The sequence below is a fragment of the Nyctereutes procyonoides genome, unplaced genomic scaffold, assembly GCF_905146905.1.
Source record: "Nyctereutes procyonoides isolate TBG_1078 unplaced genomic scaffold, NYPRO_anot_genome, whole genome shotgun sequence".
NCBI classification, from domain to species: Eukaryota; Metazoa; Chordata; class Mammalia; order Carnivora; family Canidae; genus Nyctereutes; species Nyctereutes procyonoides.
Window position 1 is genome coordinate 18,229,520 of NW_026575140.1, and position 16,055 is coordinate 18,245,574.

Here is a 16,055-nt window from a genome sequence, read left to right on the forward strand (position 1 = left end):
CGCCACCCAGGGATCCCCTAAAACTAGTTTTTAACCACAGATAATTTCAGGATTCTGAGTATCGTAACTGGAGCCTAGCATAATCCAAAGGTGTTGCAAAAAAGATGCATATTGTGCTTATCTGCAATCATTGTAAAATTAAGGGTGTTTTCTTCCATTAGCATTATTGCAAGTAGTTTCTTTTTCCATGGATACTGCTAATAGTTGCTCTTTAAATCCTGTACGCACCACTAATTTAAGACAACTATGTTAGATTAAGTTGTTTCATACTAGTTTATTTAGGGTTTCATTTTCACTCCTCAATAGATTTTATGTATTTCTCATATGCTTCTTCACTCATTAATTCATCCAGTTCTGAAGGATTACTCAGTGCTATCTTGATCAGCCAACCTGCAACCAAAAAAAAGTATCATATTCCAAATTACCTTTTTAAAGAGTAAAAGTCAGATTCATTCAAAATGTAAAATTTTTGAGTGCCTCAAAACTGATCTAGTATTCTTTATATAAATCACTCATTATTTATTCAATGAGCTTTATATTTTAGCCTTAAGAATTCAGTTAAATATTGTTGCATATCACAATTGAAAAGAAAACCAGAATAGATTCTACTATAATGGATTAAGAATGCTTAACCTCATGCCTATGAGAATGACTAAAATAAAAACAGAAAACAAGTGTTGATGAGAATGTGCAGAAAAAGGAACCCTTGTGCACTACTGTTGAGAATGTAAACTGGTGCAGCCATTGGCAGACAGTGTGGAGGTTCCTCAAAGTTAAAGATAGAACTAACCTATGATACATTAATTGCACTACTGAGTAGTTTATCCAAAGAATACAAAAACAAATTTGAAAGGATATATGCACCCCTAGGTTTACTGCAGCATTATTTACAATAGCCAAACTATGGAAGCAGCCCAAGTGTCCATCAGTAGATGAAGATGTAGTGTGTGTGTAAAACAGATTACTCAGCCATAAAGAAAAATATGAAGTCTTGCCATTTGCAACAACATGGATGGAGTTAGAGTATAATGTCAAGCAAAATAAGTCAGTCTGAAATACCACACTGAAATACCATATGATTTCAGTCATATGTGGAATTTTTTAAAGTAGGCTCCACACCCAGCATGGACCCAACATGGGGCTTGAACTCATGGCTCCAATCAGCACCTGAGCTGAGGTCAAGAGTCGGATGCTTACCCGACTGAGCTACCCAGGCACCCCTCATATGTGGAATTTACAAAACAAAATGAACAAAGAAAAAAAAAGAGAGAAACTAAGAATCAAAATTTTTAAGTACAGAGAACTGATGGTTATTAGGGGAAGGTGGGTGGAGGGATGGGTTAAATATGGCATGGGGATTAAAGAGTATACATTTATTATGATAAGCTGCGAGTAATGTACAGAATTGCTGAATCACTATATTATACACAGAAACTAATATAAACACTATATATTAACTATACTGGAATTAAATCTTTAAAAAAATTTTTTAAAAAAGCCTTGAGTTGTCATAACCATCAACTACATTGAGAGATCCAAATATATAAGACCAGGGATAGCTAGCTTTAACAAAAGGAACACTGATACTGTAACTGCTGAGGTGAAGGGGAACAGGGAGCAGAAAGCACTACTAGTGTTAGAAGGGTTAGGTGAGGCAACAGAGAACTACAAGCTAATCCTAATTTTGCAATTCCTGGACAAAATGGAGAAAACTGCTGCTACTGCATTTCACCGAGTTATTAAGATGAAAATGTGACAAAACTGATTGAATAGGTATTATTCTGTTACCACCTACACCACACAATATGATTGGACACTTTAGGTCTGAAGAGGTGAATACTTTGCAAGTGTTCATGAAGAGTCTACTACAGCTTAGTACTAAGAACTCTGAAGAATAAGGCAATGTTTTTATTGAGATCTTAAACCTAACCTTATATATTCAGTTAATCTGTGTTTCCCTTTTTTAAAGCAAAACATGACTACTTAGTATCAAAAGTGCAAAAAGATGAAGTTATAATCTGCTGAAGCTTGCTTTAAATTCTAAATGTTAACTGCAGCAATAATCCTTTGAAAAAAATTCTAGCAACTTACCATCTTCATAACAAGATTTATTGACAAGTCCTGGATTTTCTGCAAGAGCTTCATTAATTTCAGTTACTTCTCCTGATAGAGGAGAGTAGAGTTCACTAGCAGCTTTCACACTTTCCAAAGCACCAAACTCATCTAAATTGAGAAAATTTAAACATTAAATATCAAAAGTCAATGACCTGAAAATATAAAATACAGAAGTAGTCACCTTTGATTCAGGATGATACCACATTCTAAATATCTTTAATTTAAAAATAAAACCACTGCTTACATCACCTATGAGAAGGGTATAAATATCTCAATAAAGTGGACCTGTTTTAGGAATGAACAACAAATGGTGATATATCTGAATACCAAATATGCTTTCATTCAGTATAAAACTCAATTTTCTTTTAATTTACTGTGGCTCCTAAAAAGCAATATCAGGAGATTCCAGTAATGGTGAAGTACCTCATGAGACCAGCCTTCTTGCAGATAGCAATTATAAACTCTAAACAAAATGAAAAACAACCATATGAAGGCTGTGAAGAGTGACCAAAGGTGGATTTAATCCTTAAAAGGGGGCCCAGGGCTGCTGGCGGGCTCAGGAGTTTAGCGCTGCCTTCAGCCCGGGGCGTAATCCTTGAGACCTGGGATCAAGTCCCACATCGGGCTCCCTGCATGGCGCCTACTTCTCCCTCTGCCTGTGTCTCTGCCTCTGTGTGTGTGTGTGTTGTGTGTCTCTCGTGAATAAATAAATAAATAATCTTTAAAAAGGTGGGGGGGGGCAAACTGGGTGAGATCTTCCTTCATATAAGTTGTACTAACAACCCCATTTAAAATGCACAGTGTTAACTAGAACACAGAGTAAAACCAGTCTTATTTGAGGGGTCAGAGGACGGAATGTAGGCCTGCCAAGGTGGCTAGAACCAAGGGCTGAAATCCTAGAAAAAAGGGGGCTATGGTTAGGAGAAAAAGTAGTCAACAGATCCCAAAATGACCCATAGACCTACATTTTGGGATAAGCAGAGAACCTATTATCTTCAGATTTTTTAAAAGCACATCATGTATAAACACATGGGGGAATACCTGCAAAGAAAAGAAAAATTGGGGGGAGGGGCAACTGGGTGGTTCAGTAGTTGAGCATCTGCCTTTTTGCTCGGGTTGTGATCCTGGGGTCTTGGGGATCAAGTCCAGCATCAGGCTCCCCACAAAGAGCCTGCTTTTCCCTTTATGTATGTCTCTGCCTCTCTGTGTCTCTCGTGAATAAATAAAATCTTGAAAAAAATGGAAATTTAAAAAGTGGACATTCTAGAACTGGAAAGTATAACATCTAAAATAAAATTCACTGGATAGCAATAACAGCAAAAGGGTCAGTTAATGTGAACAAAGAGCACCTTTTTTAAAAAAGACTGAAAAATTAACAGAGCCTTAGTCACCTGTGGGACAACATCGAGTGATCTGAACTGAATGATACTGAGAATACAATATACCCAAATTTGTGGGATATAGCTAAAATAGTGCTTTGAAGGAAATCATTATCTTTAGGTCTCATTTACAAAGAACATGTTAAAAAAAAAATCAATGACCTCTGAGTTCTAAAGACACTAGAAAATGAACAAAAGCAGTCAATTCATGGAAAGGAGATAACACTTGAAAGAAGGGACAATAGTGGTGATTTTTTTTTTTAAATGGCATTTAGCCTGAAGACAACACAACAATCTATGTCATTTGGGGCAGCCAAAGTTCTAAGAGGAAATCTCAGTCTTAATTGGTGTAAGGGACCAGAAGACGAATTGAGGCCACCATAACTAATAGAAAGTGAGGTGGGAAATCCTAAGGAGAGAGACTAAAAGGGAGAGCCCCAAATCCTATATATAAACTCTGTCTAGGCCCCTGAATGATGCCTGAACCATGCACGCACGGCTGGCATCCCAGTGAAGCCTAAAAGAATTAAACTTAGATTTTAGCTGCTACTCACTACAAGGGAGATGCAATTTACAGTTTGGGTAAAGAACGTACTTACTAAAAAGCCCCAATTTGCTACCTAAAGAAGTCAGAAAAATTAGAGCAAATTAAGTCTAACTTGAAGGAAGAAAAAAGATATGAACATGAAATAAAGGGACTGCTAAGAATCAATGAATAAGAGATTTCTTAGAAAATATACAATGTTCTATACATAAATAAAAACATTAGTAACTTAGACATGTTAAAAATTAAAAGTTTATCCAAAAAACACTTAAGAAAATGAAAAGGCAAAATCATAAACTATGACAAAACTTCACAAAATATAGATCTGAAAAAAAAATATATAGATCTGAAAAGATTTGTATCTAGAATATACAGAATGCCTAAAAATCAATGGTAAAAAGACAACTCAAATAAATTTGGTAAAGGTTTGACTAGAGACTAAACACAAAAAAAGATGTGAGTGGCAAAAAGCACATGGAAGGCTGCTCAACAACAATTTGTTATCTCACCGTGGGATCTGCAGTGCCTAGAACTCTCTCATACTGCTGGTGAGAATGTAAAATGGTATAACCACTTTGGGAAGCTGTTTGGCAGTTTCTTATAAAGTTAAACATACAACTACTATACTACATGCCAGAAATTCCACTCCTATATGTATGTACCCAAGAGAAATGAAGACATCTACAGAAAGATTTCTACTAAAAAAAGTTTATAGATTTCTAACAGCTAAAAACTAGAAATAACACAAATCCATCAACAAAAGATTAAAAGGTTATATAATAGTACACTCTTCGGCAATAATGAACTACTGATCACTCAACATAAATCTCAAAATCATGATATTGGACAAAAGAAGCCAGATATAATATAAAAACTGTGTGGTTCCTTTTAAATGAAGTTAAATAATAGGCAAATTAATCTATGGTGACATCAGAAATCAGAACAGGTTGTCTTGAGAAGGGGTTTTCAATCGGCAAGGTTTACAAAGTGTTTATGTTTGTCAAAACTCATTGGATTGTACACTTCAGGCATTTTCATTGTATGTAAATTTTACATCAATTTTCTAAAAGCCTTAGCAGAAAGTTTAAAGAGCATTCATTAGTTTAGATATATTTATGTTAATATAAGTTTTTTAAACACAGCAGGTTTATGCTGCTCACTTGCTAATAAGAGATATTCAGAAAATGTTCAGTGAAGAGATCTCCTGCTTGAGAGCAGCAGAATGGATACAAAACATCACGAGAAAAGAAAATAAGAACTGTTCTCTAACAGAAGAAAAATGGATAAAGATTATCAATCACAACAAGGGTCTTATAGTGACATTGGAAAAGGTTCCTGTGAAGACCTTCAAAATGGATATGACCTAATATATAATATATCCAGCTAGGATACTGAGAACCAGGAAGAAGAAAAAGTTCAAAGCAAGATAAATGATGGGGAAAGTTTAAGCAGAAAAAAATATGACCAATGTTGTCAAAGATACTTAGAAAAACAGATTGTTTACTGCCTCCAAGGAAAAACAGATTTTACCTTCTCATCCTACTGTTGGATACGGCCATTTGAGAAAGTGATGCTTGAAGATTTTGCTGTCATTTTGTAACCTCTGGCACACTGAGGCAGAAAAAGTATGAAAAGAATTCATGTCCTTGATGACTCTTCACTATACCACTAAGACAATCCTGTTTCCATCTATCTCTAGACTTCTTGAAGGAGATAAAATAAACTCCAACTGTTCAATCTTTTAGATGAGTTTTCTATTACTTGAGTAAAAAGCACTCTAATTGATCCTAAGTGTAAACAGGTTGTTATGCAAAGTAAAGATACTTAAGGCATGAATAATATGCCAAGATGAGAAAAATACTCACCTTGTTTGTTCAATTTTGTCCCAACTTCAGGCAGACTACAGTAAACAACATCTCCCAAAGCTTCCTAAAACAAACAAAACACAGACCTCTAAGAAATCAAATTAAACCTCCTAGTAAATAGGAACAAGCCAAATACTAACCTTCTATAATTCAGATAGTTCCTATTTTACACTCGAGGGACCACCTTCTTTTGTTTTTCTTACAACTCTTCAAAAATGCAAAACTATTCTTAAGTCAGGACCTGCAGGAAAACAGGCTGCCAGCTAGCCTGGCCCACAAGCAGCAGTCATTCCTGTCACAAGCCATCCCATCAATATTCTAGCTCCTCTGAGAATAAACACACCTTGTGCTCTTCCACCTTTGCAGTTGTGCTTAGGCCATTTCCCCTGCTGTATTTGCTGAAATCCTACCCACTGATCTGTAAATCATTGTCCTCAGGCCTGGTACTCCCTGAAGACCTTGACTCCAAGTTAAGAAGTCAGCTCTCCATCAGGGGAGTTACAACCCTTGTACTACTCAGATCACCATCCATCATGTACTGTTTTGTGTATAATTTCCCATGTAGGTGATTCTCCTATAAATAAACCGAGGAGGTGAAGACAGCACCTGTACAGTATTGTACACAGTACCGTGTACTGGGCCACACATAGGCCAGTGAAGATACAATATGGGATCACTGGGAATAGCGAAATTAAGAGAAAAAGACTGGCTAAATAAAAGGTTTGCCTTTGTCTAGTCTGTGCCAATCTGGGTTTTCCTTCTTCATGCCCCCTGGTTGTGCATATGTTCTGTTATCCACAAAACACTGTCAACATCCCAGGCCTTCTGTTTCTCTTATTTTTCCCTTAACTGCCCCAACACCATTAAACATATTTCTTTCTTGAATAAGGTATGCTTACTTATAATTGTTAACCTTTTAATAATCTCTTAAAACACTATATACTGCCCTAAATTATATTTTGCTTGTTTACTTGATTGATGTTCTTTAAACATCAAAACAAAGAATAAGGGGCAGAATAATAGTTTTTAAAAGGCAGACAATCCAATTTAGGCAAGAGCAGACTGTTAAGTATTTCAAAACAACCCAATACCTGTGCAAAATTGCTGATTCCTACTGTTCCAATACCATTTTCTGTTGTTATCCATTCATGTTTGTCTGTGAATTTACGCACTAAAATAGAAGACCAATATTTCAGAAAAGCAGAGGTATCACTTCTTAAAAAGCACTTTTCATATCAATACTGTCAAAAGGCAAGACTTCTCTAGTATTTGTGTTTGACTCACTGACACCGACTTTTAGTAACATACTGCTGAGGAAAAACCAGATCACATGAAAAGACAAAGTATCTTCTCAACAGTATCATTTAGGCAAAGATGGCCTGATGTGAATGGATACCTTGTGTATCTTTTGGAGATATGGTTATTCCAACATTAGTGTAAATTACACATATAAACTATGTATACTTATTCATTTCTGGTCTGTCTTACAGAAGGTAGTCTGTCCCTCTGTAGACAGACTTGGGTTGAGGAAGCACAAATGCTCATAATGTTCATAAATGATTTAACATGAAAAAAAATGTGCCTGTTTAGGTGAAATTGACAGAAGAGGGCTTCACTGCAACTCGGTTATAAAGTGGAATCTTACATAACTGAAACTGACCTGCAACAATTATAATTTGACTAAGGTCTTAAAATTCCATTTTTTTTTAAAGATTTTATTTTATCTATTCATGAGAGGCACACAGAGAGAGAGGGAGAGAGAGACGCAGAGACACAGGCAGAGGGAGAAGCAGGCTCCATGCAGGGAGCTTGATGTGGGACTCGATCCCAGGTCTCCAGGATCAGGCCCAGGCCGAAGGCAGCGCTAAACCACTGGGCCACCGGGGCTGCCCTTAAAATTCCATTTTAATTGAATTCAAACCTGCCATTGAAGAAAGTGGTCACTATCATTTAAAGAGACTTTAAGATCAGAACTCAACAGTCACCTCAGAGCTAAGGCATTAACTGGTGGAAAGTCTAGCTCTGCTCCACATTTAATGGCCAGGAAAAAAGACTGACCAAAGTTCGAGAAATGTGAAAAAAGCTATTTAGAATTTAATGTCAGAGTACATGCTTTAAAGAATAAATTTTGGGGGCAGCCCCAGTGGCTCAGCAGTTTAACGCTGCCTTCAGCCCAGGGTGTGATCCTGGAGACCGGGGATCGAGTCCCAGGAGTCCCATGTCAGGCTCCCTGGATGGAGCCTGCTTCTCCCTCTGCCTGTGTCTCCCTCTGCCTCTCTGCCCCCCTCTCTCTCTCCCCCCATGTTTCTCACAAATAAATTTAAAAAAATATTTTTAAAAATTAAAAATAATAATAAGGAATATTTTTTAAAAGCATATGCTATTTTCTTAAATATACGTATCACAGTATGAGGCCAAGTATTTTTCCAAAACCAATGCATCAGAAATTAATAGGACAATGGTTCATCAATTCAAATGCTGTTTTAGAGTAAGTCTTTCTGGTTCACTCTTATCCTTTATCCAAAAGATAGTTATACTTAAAACAGCATTAAATTGCTTTGATCACATAGCTATGATTAGAAGCAGAATATAACTTACTGCTTTCTTTTCCCCCTAATCATTAAAAAAACTTTTAATTTCATAGTCTTCATTGGAAGAATTTCTAAAATGTCACAAAGGAACTTGCTTTGCTTCGTTCCACTTCAAATACTAAATACTTAAGGTCAATCTGATCTTTCTGCAAAGTTTCTACTTGGTGTTCTGACTGGAATTCTCACCACCCCCCACCCCCCTGCCTTTTGACTACTTCAAGTTGAGAAGCTCTTTTCTGCCAAAAAGCCTTCTGTAGCCCTCCAGCTGGCTCCCACGGCATTCTGCACCACTCTCCCTGGACCGCGGCCCTACAACACACAGCACTTAAGGAGCTACACATATAGTCCTTTTGTCCATTCTCCCCAGGAAGGAGATGAAGCACAAAGCAAGCAAGAACATTGCTTATTTCATTTTTATTTGTATTCTCAGTTCTAACACAGAGCTTACCACTCAGAAGTTTGTGAGTGAAGTAATTCTTTGTTTTAATTAAGTCAAGGAGATTCTGACCAAATTATCTATATAGGTATGTGGCTACACACACTTAATTCTCCCTATCATGGTTACAACTCCAGAATTGGCTGATTACAATACCAATTATGAAAAGTTTAAATCTATACCTTTTGAAAATTTTTTTTAAAAGATTTTATTTATTCACAAGAGACAGAGAGAGAGAGGCAGAGAGACACAGGTAGAGGGAGAAGCAGGCTCCATGCAGGGAGCCCGATGTGGGACTTGATCCCAGGTCTCGAGGATCACGCCCTGGGCTGAAGGTGGTTGAGCCACCCAGGGATCCCCTAAATCTATACCTTTTAAAAGTAACAACTAGAGCAGCCCGGGTGGCTCAGCAGTTTAGCGCCGCCTTCAGCCCCAGGTGTGATCCTGGAGACCTGGGATTGAGTCCCACATTGGGCTCCCTGCATGGAGCCTGCTTCTCCCTCTGCCTGTGTCTCTGCCTCTCTCTCTCTCTCTCTCTGTGGTCTCTCATGAGTAAATAAATAAAATCTTAAAAAAAAAAAATAAAACAAAAGAAATTTAAAAAAATAAAGTAACAACTGGACAACTATAAATATGACTTCTCTGAGACTGCTGTATTAATTTGAGCCTTACCATCTTGCCTAATTGTAAAGATAATCTTAGGAATAAGGTTGCTCACACTCAGTTTAGCAACTGAGCAACCACAAGTTTAGATGAAAGACAGCAAGATTAGTAAGGTAAATGCCCGCAAGTCCACTTAATTTAAAGTCTGCAAGACTCTTTACAAGGCCAAGCTATTTAGGCTAAAGACAATGATTAGTTTAATTCTCCTTTTTTTTTTAAATTTTTATTTATTTATGATAGTCACAGAGAGAGAGAGAGAGGCAGAGACACAGGCAGAGGGAGAAGCAGGCTCCATGCACCGGGAGCCCGATGTGGGATTCGATCCCGGGTCTCCAGGATCGCGCCCTGGGCCAAAGGCAGGCGCCAAACCGCTGCGCCACCGAGGGATCCCCTAGTTTAATTCTCCTTTAACCCTCAGCCCAATAGGATAAAAGTGGACAGGTCAGGTAAATAATTACTTTCTTACTGAGCCTTTAAAAACATCATCTTTGGGGATCCCTGGGTGGCGCAGCGGTTTGGCGCCTGCCTTTGGCCACGGGCGCGATCCTGGAGACCCGGGATCGAATCCCACGTCGGGCTCCCGGTGCATGGAGCCGGTTTCTCCCTCTGCCTGTCTCTGCCTCTCTCTCTCTCTCTCTCTCTCTCTCTGCGACTATCATAAATAAATAAATAAATAAATAAATAAATAAATAAATAAATAAATACATACATACATACATACATACATACATCATCTTTGGCTTCAAAATGAGGTGTTTTCAGTAATTCATGAAAAGTCTGCATTTTCCTCCTTTCAGAGTCACTAATCAGGGGGCACCTGGCTGGCTCAGTGCTTGAGCATCTGCCTCCGGCTCAGGGTGTGATCCCTGCTCTCTGCCTTTATCTCTGCCTCTCTGTTCTCTCATCAATAAATAGACCTTAAAAAAAAAAGTCAGTAGTCGGATAACAAATATTGGCCAATTTTTACCTACTTGATTCTATAATATTTAATAGCATTTACCAAATTCGTTTCATCCACCCAGCAACTCTGTATGGTAGAGGTATTATCATTTCCATTTTTCTGATGAGAGAAAACAGACTAAGAAGTTAAGTGACTCTGCCCAAGATCACATAATTAGTAAGAGGTAGGGCTGAAATTGGAACTTGGGCCTCTGTTCTTAAAAACCGTGATTGAACACCAGATCATAGGTATTGATATTTTGGACAATATTTAACTAGGTAACTGGAAAGTGCAAAAACCCAGCAACACTGAATAACCAAAAAAAAAAAAAAAAAGGTGCCTTGAAATTCACTTCTTCTCTGCGATTTGCTTTCCCTTTGTATTCAAATTGGTGATTATTGATATGTGTCACCAACAGAACTAAAGGAATGTGTTAGCAACGACAGAGAAGCATCTTTATGTTTCGGACTGGAGTAAATGTCATCAAGCCTTCCATTTCCAAACAGGTTCCTAAAACAGTGAAATTAATGAGACAACAGCCATCACAGACCTATATGCACCCCTAAGAAGCCTCAATTCCCGGAGGAGGCGCAGTCGGCGTCTCATGCACTTGGGCCCGCAGTAAGAAAACTTTTTCTGCTGCAGTAATCGCGCTAAAGCGTGAAGCGGCAGAGATGGCCAAGGCGGTTGTGGGCAGGGCCCCGGTTATTTCAACCCCAAGTCCCTGTGAGCCCTCGTTTCTGTCCCAACACATTCGGGACTCAATACAGACTTTCGCAGAATGTCTGAGAGTCCAAAAGACTTCATATGTCACTGTTTCTAGCAAATAGCTGAGCCTTCGAAGTCATGCCCACTTTTTCGCTAGTAAAAATCTAGCTCCGGTGCTTTAACTCCATTAAGTGCCCTTGCTTTAATTTCACCTCGGAGTTCTCGGTGACGTCCACGTCGCGAACCAAAGCCTACCATGCCCCCCCTTTCAGGGCCTAACGATGCACACCCGCGAGATCACCAGCTGAGGTCGCGGCGGCTTAGCACGCTGCCCGGTCCTCCAGCGGCGAGCGAAGGAGCCCGCCCCGGGCGGCCGCGCGTGTGCCCCGGGCTCCCCGGCCCGCAGGACCAGGGCTGCGGCGTGGGCCACGCCACCCGGAGGCGGCAGGGGCAGGGGCAGCGGCAGGGGCAGCGGCCGCGCAGCCCGCGACCCCGGCGGGAGGACGCGGCGTGAGCCCGGCGGTCGGCCCGTCGCCCTCCGCAGCCCCGCTCGCCCCCACGTGCCCGCCCGCGCTTACCGGAGAGCAGAGCGGGGCCCGTGCGCAGCGTCCGGACGGCGCCCGCCCTCGGCCCCCAGGGCCGCGGCAGGCCGGGCGCGGCGGACACGGAGGCGACCCGCAGGCTGCACGCCGCAGCCCGCACGCCCCGCACCGCCAGGAGCGCCATGTTCGCGGAGATGCGGAGGGCGCAGTGCGAGCGGCTCCGGCGCCCCGGCCGGCGGGGGCGGGGGCGGGGGCGGGGGCGGGGCCGGGGCGGCCGCGGACCGGAGAAAGCCGGAGCCAGCCGGCTGGGCCGGGGCGGGGGGCGGGGCCCGGGCGGAGGGGGCGGGAACTCCGGGCCGGGCGCGGCCTCGGATAGGGCGGCGCGCGCGCGAGGGGCGGGGACATGCAGAAGAGCAGGAGCCGCGGCCGGAAGGGGCTGAGGGCGAGGGGCGGGGCCTGGGCCGTGGTGCGGGGCGGGGCGGGGCGGGGCCTCGTAGCCGGGAGCCGGTGGCCCGGGAGTGAACGTGCGAAGTCGGCCTCCCGCTCCGGTAGCGCGGGTGGGGTTCCCGGCGGCGATGGCTTCGCGGGATGCGCGTTCCTGTAGCAGCGGGGCCCTGAGGTCTCCAGGAAGGTATAGGGTGTCCCCAGGCCTGTCAGAGGATCAAGGTCACCCAGAGCACGGCTCAGAGCCGGGTCTACGCGGAGTCATTCCAAAGAAGACAGTTGGGCATTGGCCAAAGGAGTTCAGACACGTGGTGTCTCATTGACATTTCAAAATGCTGGAAACAGCCCGGGAACCCACGTTATTACTTTACAGATGCCAAGAGGCCTGGGTCCCCCAAACGGACAGACCGAATCTTGAAGCTCATAATGGTGCAAGGACTTGCCTGATTGGGTGGAGCCAGTCCGCCAAGCAGGAGCAATCCCAGCGTGGTCAGTTCCCGGCTTACCTAGCCAGCCCTGTGACCAGGGCCTCTCCAGAAAGGCAGAAGGCATGTCCCCATCCAAGGAGACAGAAAATAAGTTCTGGGAAAGGCCTCAACATCAACACAAATTAACTGGAGTGGGCGGGAATCCGCAAAGAAACCCCAGAGTGAAAAACATCTTAAGCTCCAGATCTTCATTATTCGGGGGTGGCCACCTAAAAGTGTGTGTGTGTGTGTGTGTGTGTGTGTGTGTGTGTACGCGGGGCTGTTTGGGAGACTCGTGGTGTTGCACCGAGCTTCCGCGTCCCTCACAAGACGGGCATTGTCGTCAGCACGTCTGTGCAGTGGCTTGCAAGGGCTGTCGTGCTGCATTTTCCGTTCCCCTGCTATGTGCCTAGGACAGTGCAAACATTACCTTTTTAGTCCTCTCCAAGCCCCCTTCTGATACCTATTACTTTCATTTCATTGGTGAGGAGCTGGAGGCTTAGAAAGGTTAAAAGACTTGCCCAGAAAGGAGTGGGGAAAGCATTCATTGCTTAGTCAAGCAGCTACTAGGTGACAGTAGCAGGACTTGACCTCTAGTCGGATTCATGGTGCACTGCTCTTAAGCTCTGCTGTACTTGCCTCCTTTGGGAGGCCGCCTGGCTCACAGTGGTCTTCTCCAAACTCCAGATCCTGGCTAGCTTCTATAATGTCAACATTCTGTTTTTATTGTTTTGTTATAAACCAACATAGTATACTACATGCCCTAAAATATTTATTCCCAGCTCGACTAAAGCATTTGGTGGGAAAAACAAGGTCACATATCAGTCTGTGGACCATATCGCATGATCTTCACTAAAACAATAGGAAATGTGTCATTTTTAAAAATTAATAAGCATTAGAATAATCAAAAATTCTCTTTTTTCGTAACTGATAATCTTTGTAACATCCATGGCTTGAGACTTGAAAAGTCATCTCAGCATGTTTGGTACATACAGACGCCTGAAACTTGCACATGGTTTTCTCTTTCAAGTGTCTTAAGAGGGACCCACTCATCTCTTTTTTTTTTTCCTCTCATAACGATACAATTGGATGAGCTGCCAGTTTGATATTTACAGTCAGTAAAAGAGGGAAGAGTAGATGGGAAAGATGAGAGAGATGAAGAACTTACAACTTCTCCAGAACCTTTTGTTCTAAGATTTTCAGAATCTTAGAACTTTTCCTATTTAAAACAGACTGTAGGGACCCGTGGGTGGCTCAGCGGTTGAGCAGATGCCTTTGGCTCAGAGTGTGATCCCGGCGTCCTGGGATCGAGTTCCACCTTGGGCTCCCTGCATGGAGCCTGCTTCTCCCTCTGCCTGTGTCTCTGCTTCTGTGTGTGTGTGTGTGTGTGTCTCATGAATAAATAAATAAAATCTTTAAAAAAAAAAAAAAAGTAAAACAGACTATATGAGGGTGCCTGAGTGGCTCAGTCAGTTAAGCATTTGCCTTCAGCTCAGGTCATGATCTCAGGGTCCTGGGGTAGAGGCCTGCATTGGGCTCCCTACTCAGCGGGGAGTCTGCTTCTCCCCCTCCCACCCACCCCCACCTGTGTGCACACACATGTTTTCTCTCTCTCTCATAAATAAAATCTTAAAAAAATAAAACAAACTATACATGTCTGGTATCTGTACCAGTCTATCAGGACATGTGCATACACCTTGCTATGGGGTATTTGATGAATATCTCTGCCCATACAGCTCATGTTCATATCTGACACAATAAAGAATGGATGATGGACTTTTCCTTGAATAGAAGACAATGAAATCCCCAAGGTTTTGCATATGTTCTATGTTGTATGGCTCTTTATAATAAAGGATCCTTTTTATAATAAAGGATCCATTTTTTGTTGTTGTTGTTGTTGTTGTTGTTTTAATTATCAGGGTAGGATCCTGATTTAACTGTCACAAAAACATTTAAGCTCTCATCCAGATAGAAGGCAATAGTTCAGTTCCACGGTTGATTAAGTCAGTCATCAAACATCCATGTTCCTCTCACCTTTCTATTCTGCTATGTTCAGATTATTTCCTATGGTCTCAAAATAGCTGCCAAAGTTCCAGGAGTCTTGCTTAAACCAGAAAATGTCTAGCAGCATAAGGCCCCATGTCTGTGGTGTCTCTTTATTACCAAGTAGACCTTTCCAGAAAATATCCTGGAGACTTTATTTTTCATTTGCTGGAACTGGGTCCTGTGGCTACCCTAAATCCCTCACTGTCAAGGGAAATGGATCACTATTACTAAGACAAATCAGGATTTGTCTTAGGTAGCAACAGGGTCACCTTCCCATGAGTCATGTGGGAAAGGAATAGATGTCTCCCTGAACAAAGTTGGGTTCTGATAACAATGAGGAAAGCATGGGATGAATTTGGGGCAGGCAAACTGGAGAATCTGTTACCACAGGTGAGTGAGGAAGAGGTACCAGATGGGTGAACTGAAGAGGCTATGTGCTGTGTGTCCCCTGCATGGGGGAGGAGAAATGTGCCCTTATCCACACAGACACCTTATTTCTTATTTAGGTCTGTGGTTCTCAGAATTTAGAGCATGGTTATTGAGTCTGATTATCAAGTCTGACTGCCCATTGGAATCACCTGGGGAGACTTTAAAACTATTATTGCCTGGGTCCTAGCCCAAAGGTTCTGATGCATTGGAATGAAGTCCGGGGAGTCTAGCATGCAGCCAAGGTTGAGAACCATTGATGTAGATCAACAATTCCCAAAGTACTGTCTAAAGAACACTAACTCTGACTAAGGTTGCTGCAGTACTGGATGCCTCAGAAGGGTTCAGGAGTCATTATACTCTTTATCTCTGTGCTCATCTCATTCCAGGAGACTCACAGTGCCCATTTAGCATATTAAAAACTCTGACAATTCCCATGCTAAAGAACTTGTGTGACCTTTTATAATCTAGCATTTCTCACATTTATTTGATTCAGAAACATTTCTGGGGGAATGATGCCTGTTATGATGAATTTTGTTCCCTAAAGAGATATGTTGAAGTCCTAACCCCCAGTACTCAAAATGTGATCTAATTTGGGAATAGGGTTGTTGCAGATGTAATTTGTTAAGATGAGGTCATAATAGAGTAGGATGGGCCCTCAATCCAGTATGACGAGAAAACTTATAAGACGAGGAAAAGAGGGGCACCTGGGTGGCTCAGTTGATTAAGTGCCTTCAGCTTGGGAGCCTTGGGACCAAACTCTGCATCAGGCTCCCTGTCCAGTGAGGTGTCTACTTCTCTCTCTACCCTTCACCCCCCTCATGCCCTCTCTCAAATAAATAAAATATTTTAAAAAAAGAAGAAAACCAGGACAGATACAAAGGAGAAG

General features: G+C 42.0%; 1 protein-coding gene across 1 annotated transcript; it reads right to left on the reverse strand.

Annotated features, from left to right (window-relative positions):
* Positions 1-254: 254 nt before the first annotated feature.
* GCSH (glycine cleavage system protein H) lies at positions 255-12,041 on the reverse strand. Its single transcript, XM_055306908.1, has 5 exons — positions 11,820-12,041; positions 6,995-7,074; positions 5,904-5,967; positions 2,092-2,223; positions 255-390 (listed from the first exon to the last, which is right to left on the reverse strand). Exons 1-5 carry the CDS (start codon positions 11,965-11,967, stop codon positions 293-295), a joined length of 522 nt encoding a protein of 173 aa, XP_055162883.1. The 5' UTR covers positions 11,968-12,041; the 3' UTR covers positions 255-292.
* Between the last annotated feature and the right edge of the window lie 4,014 nt (positions 12,042-16,055).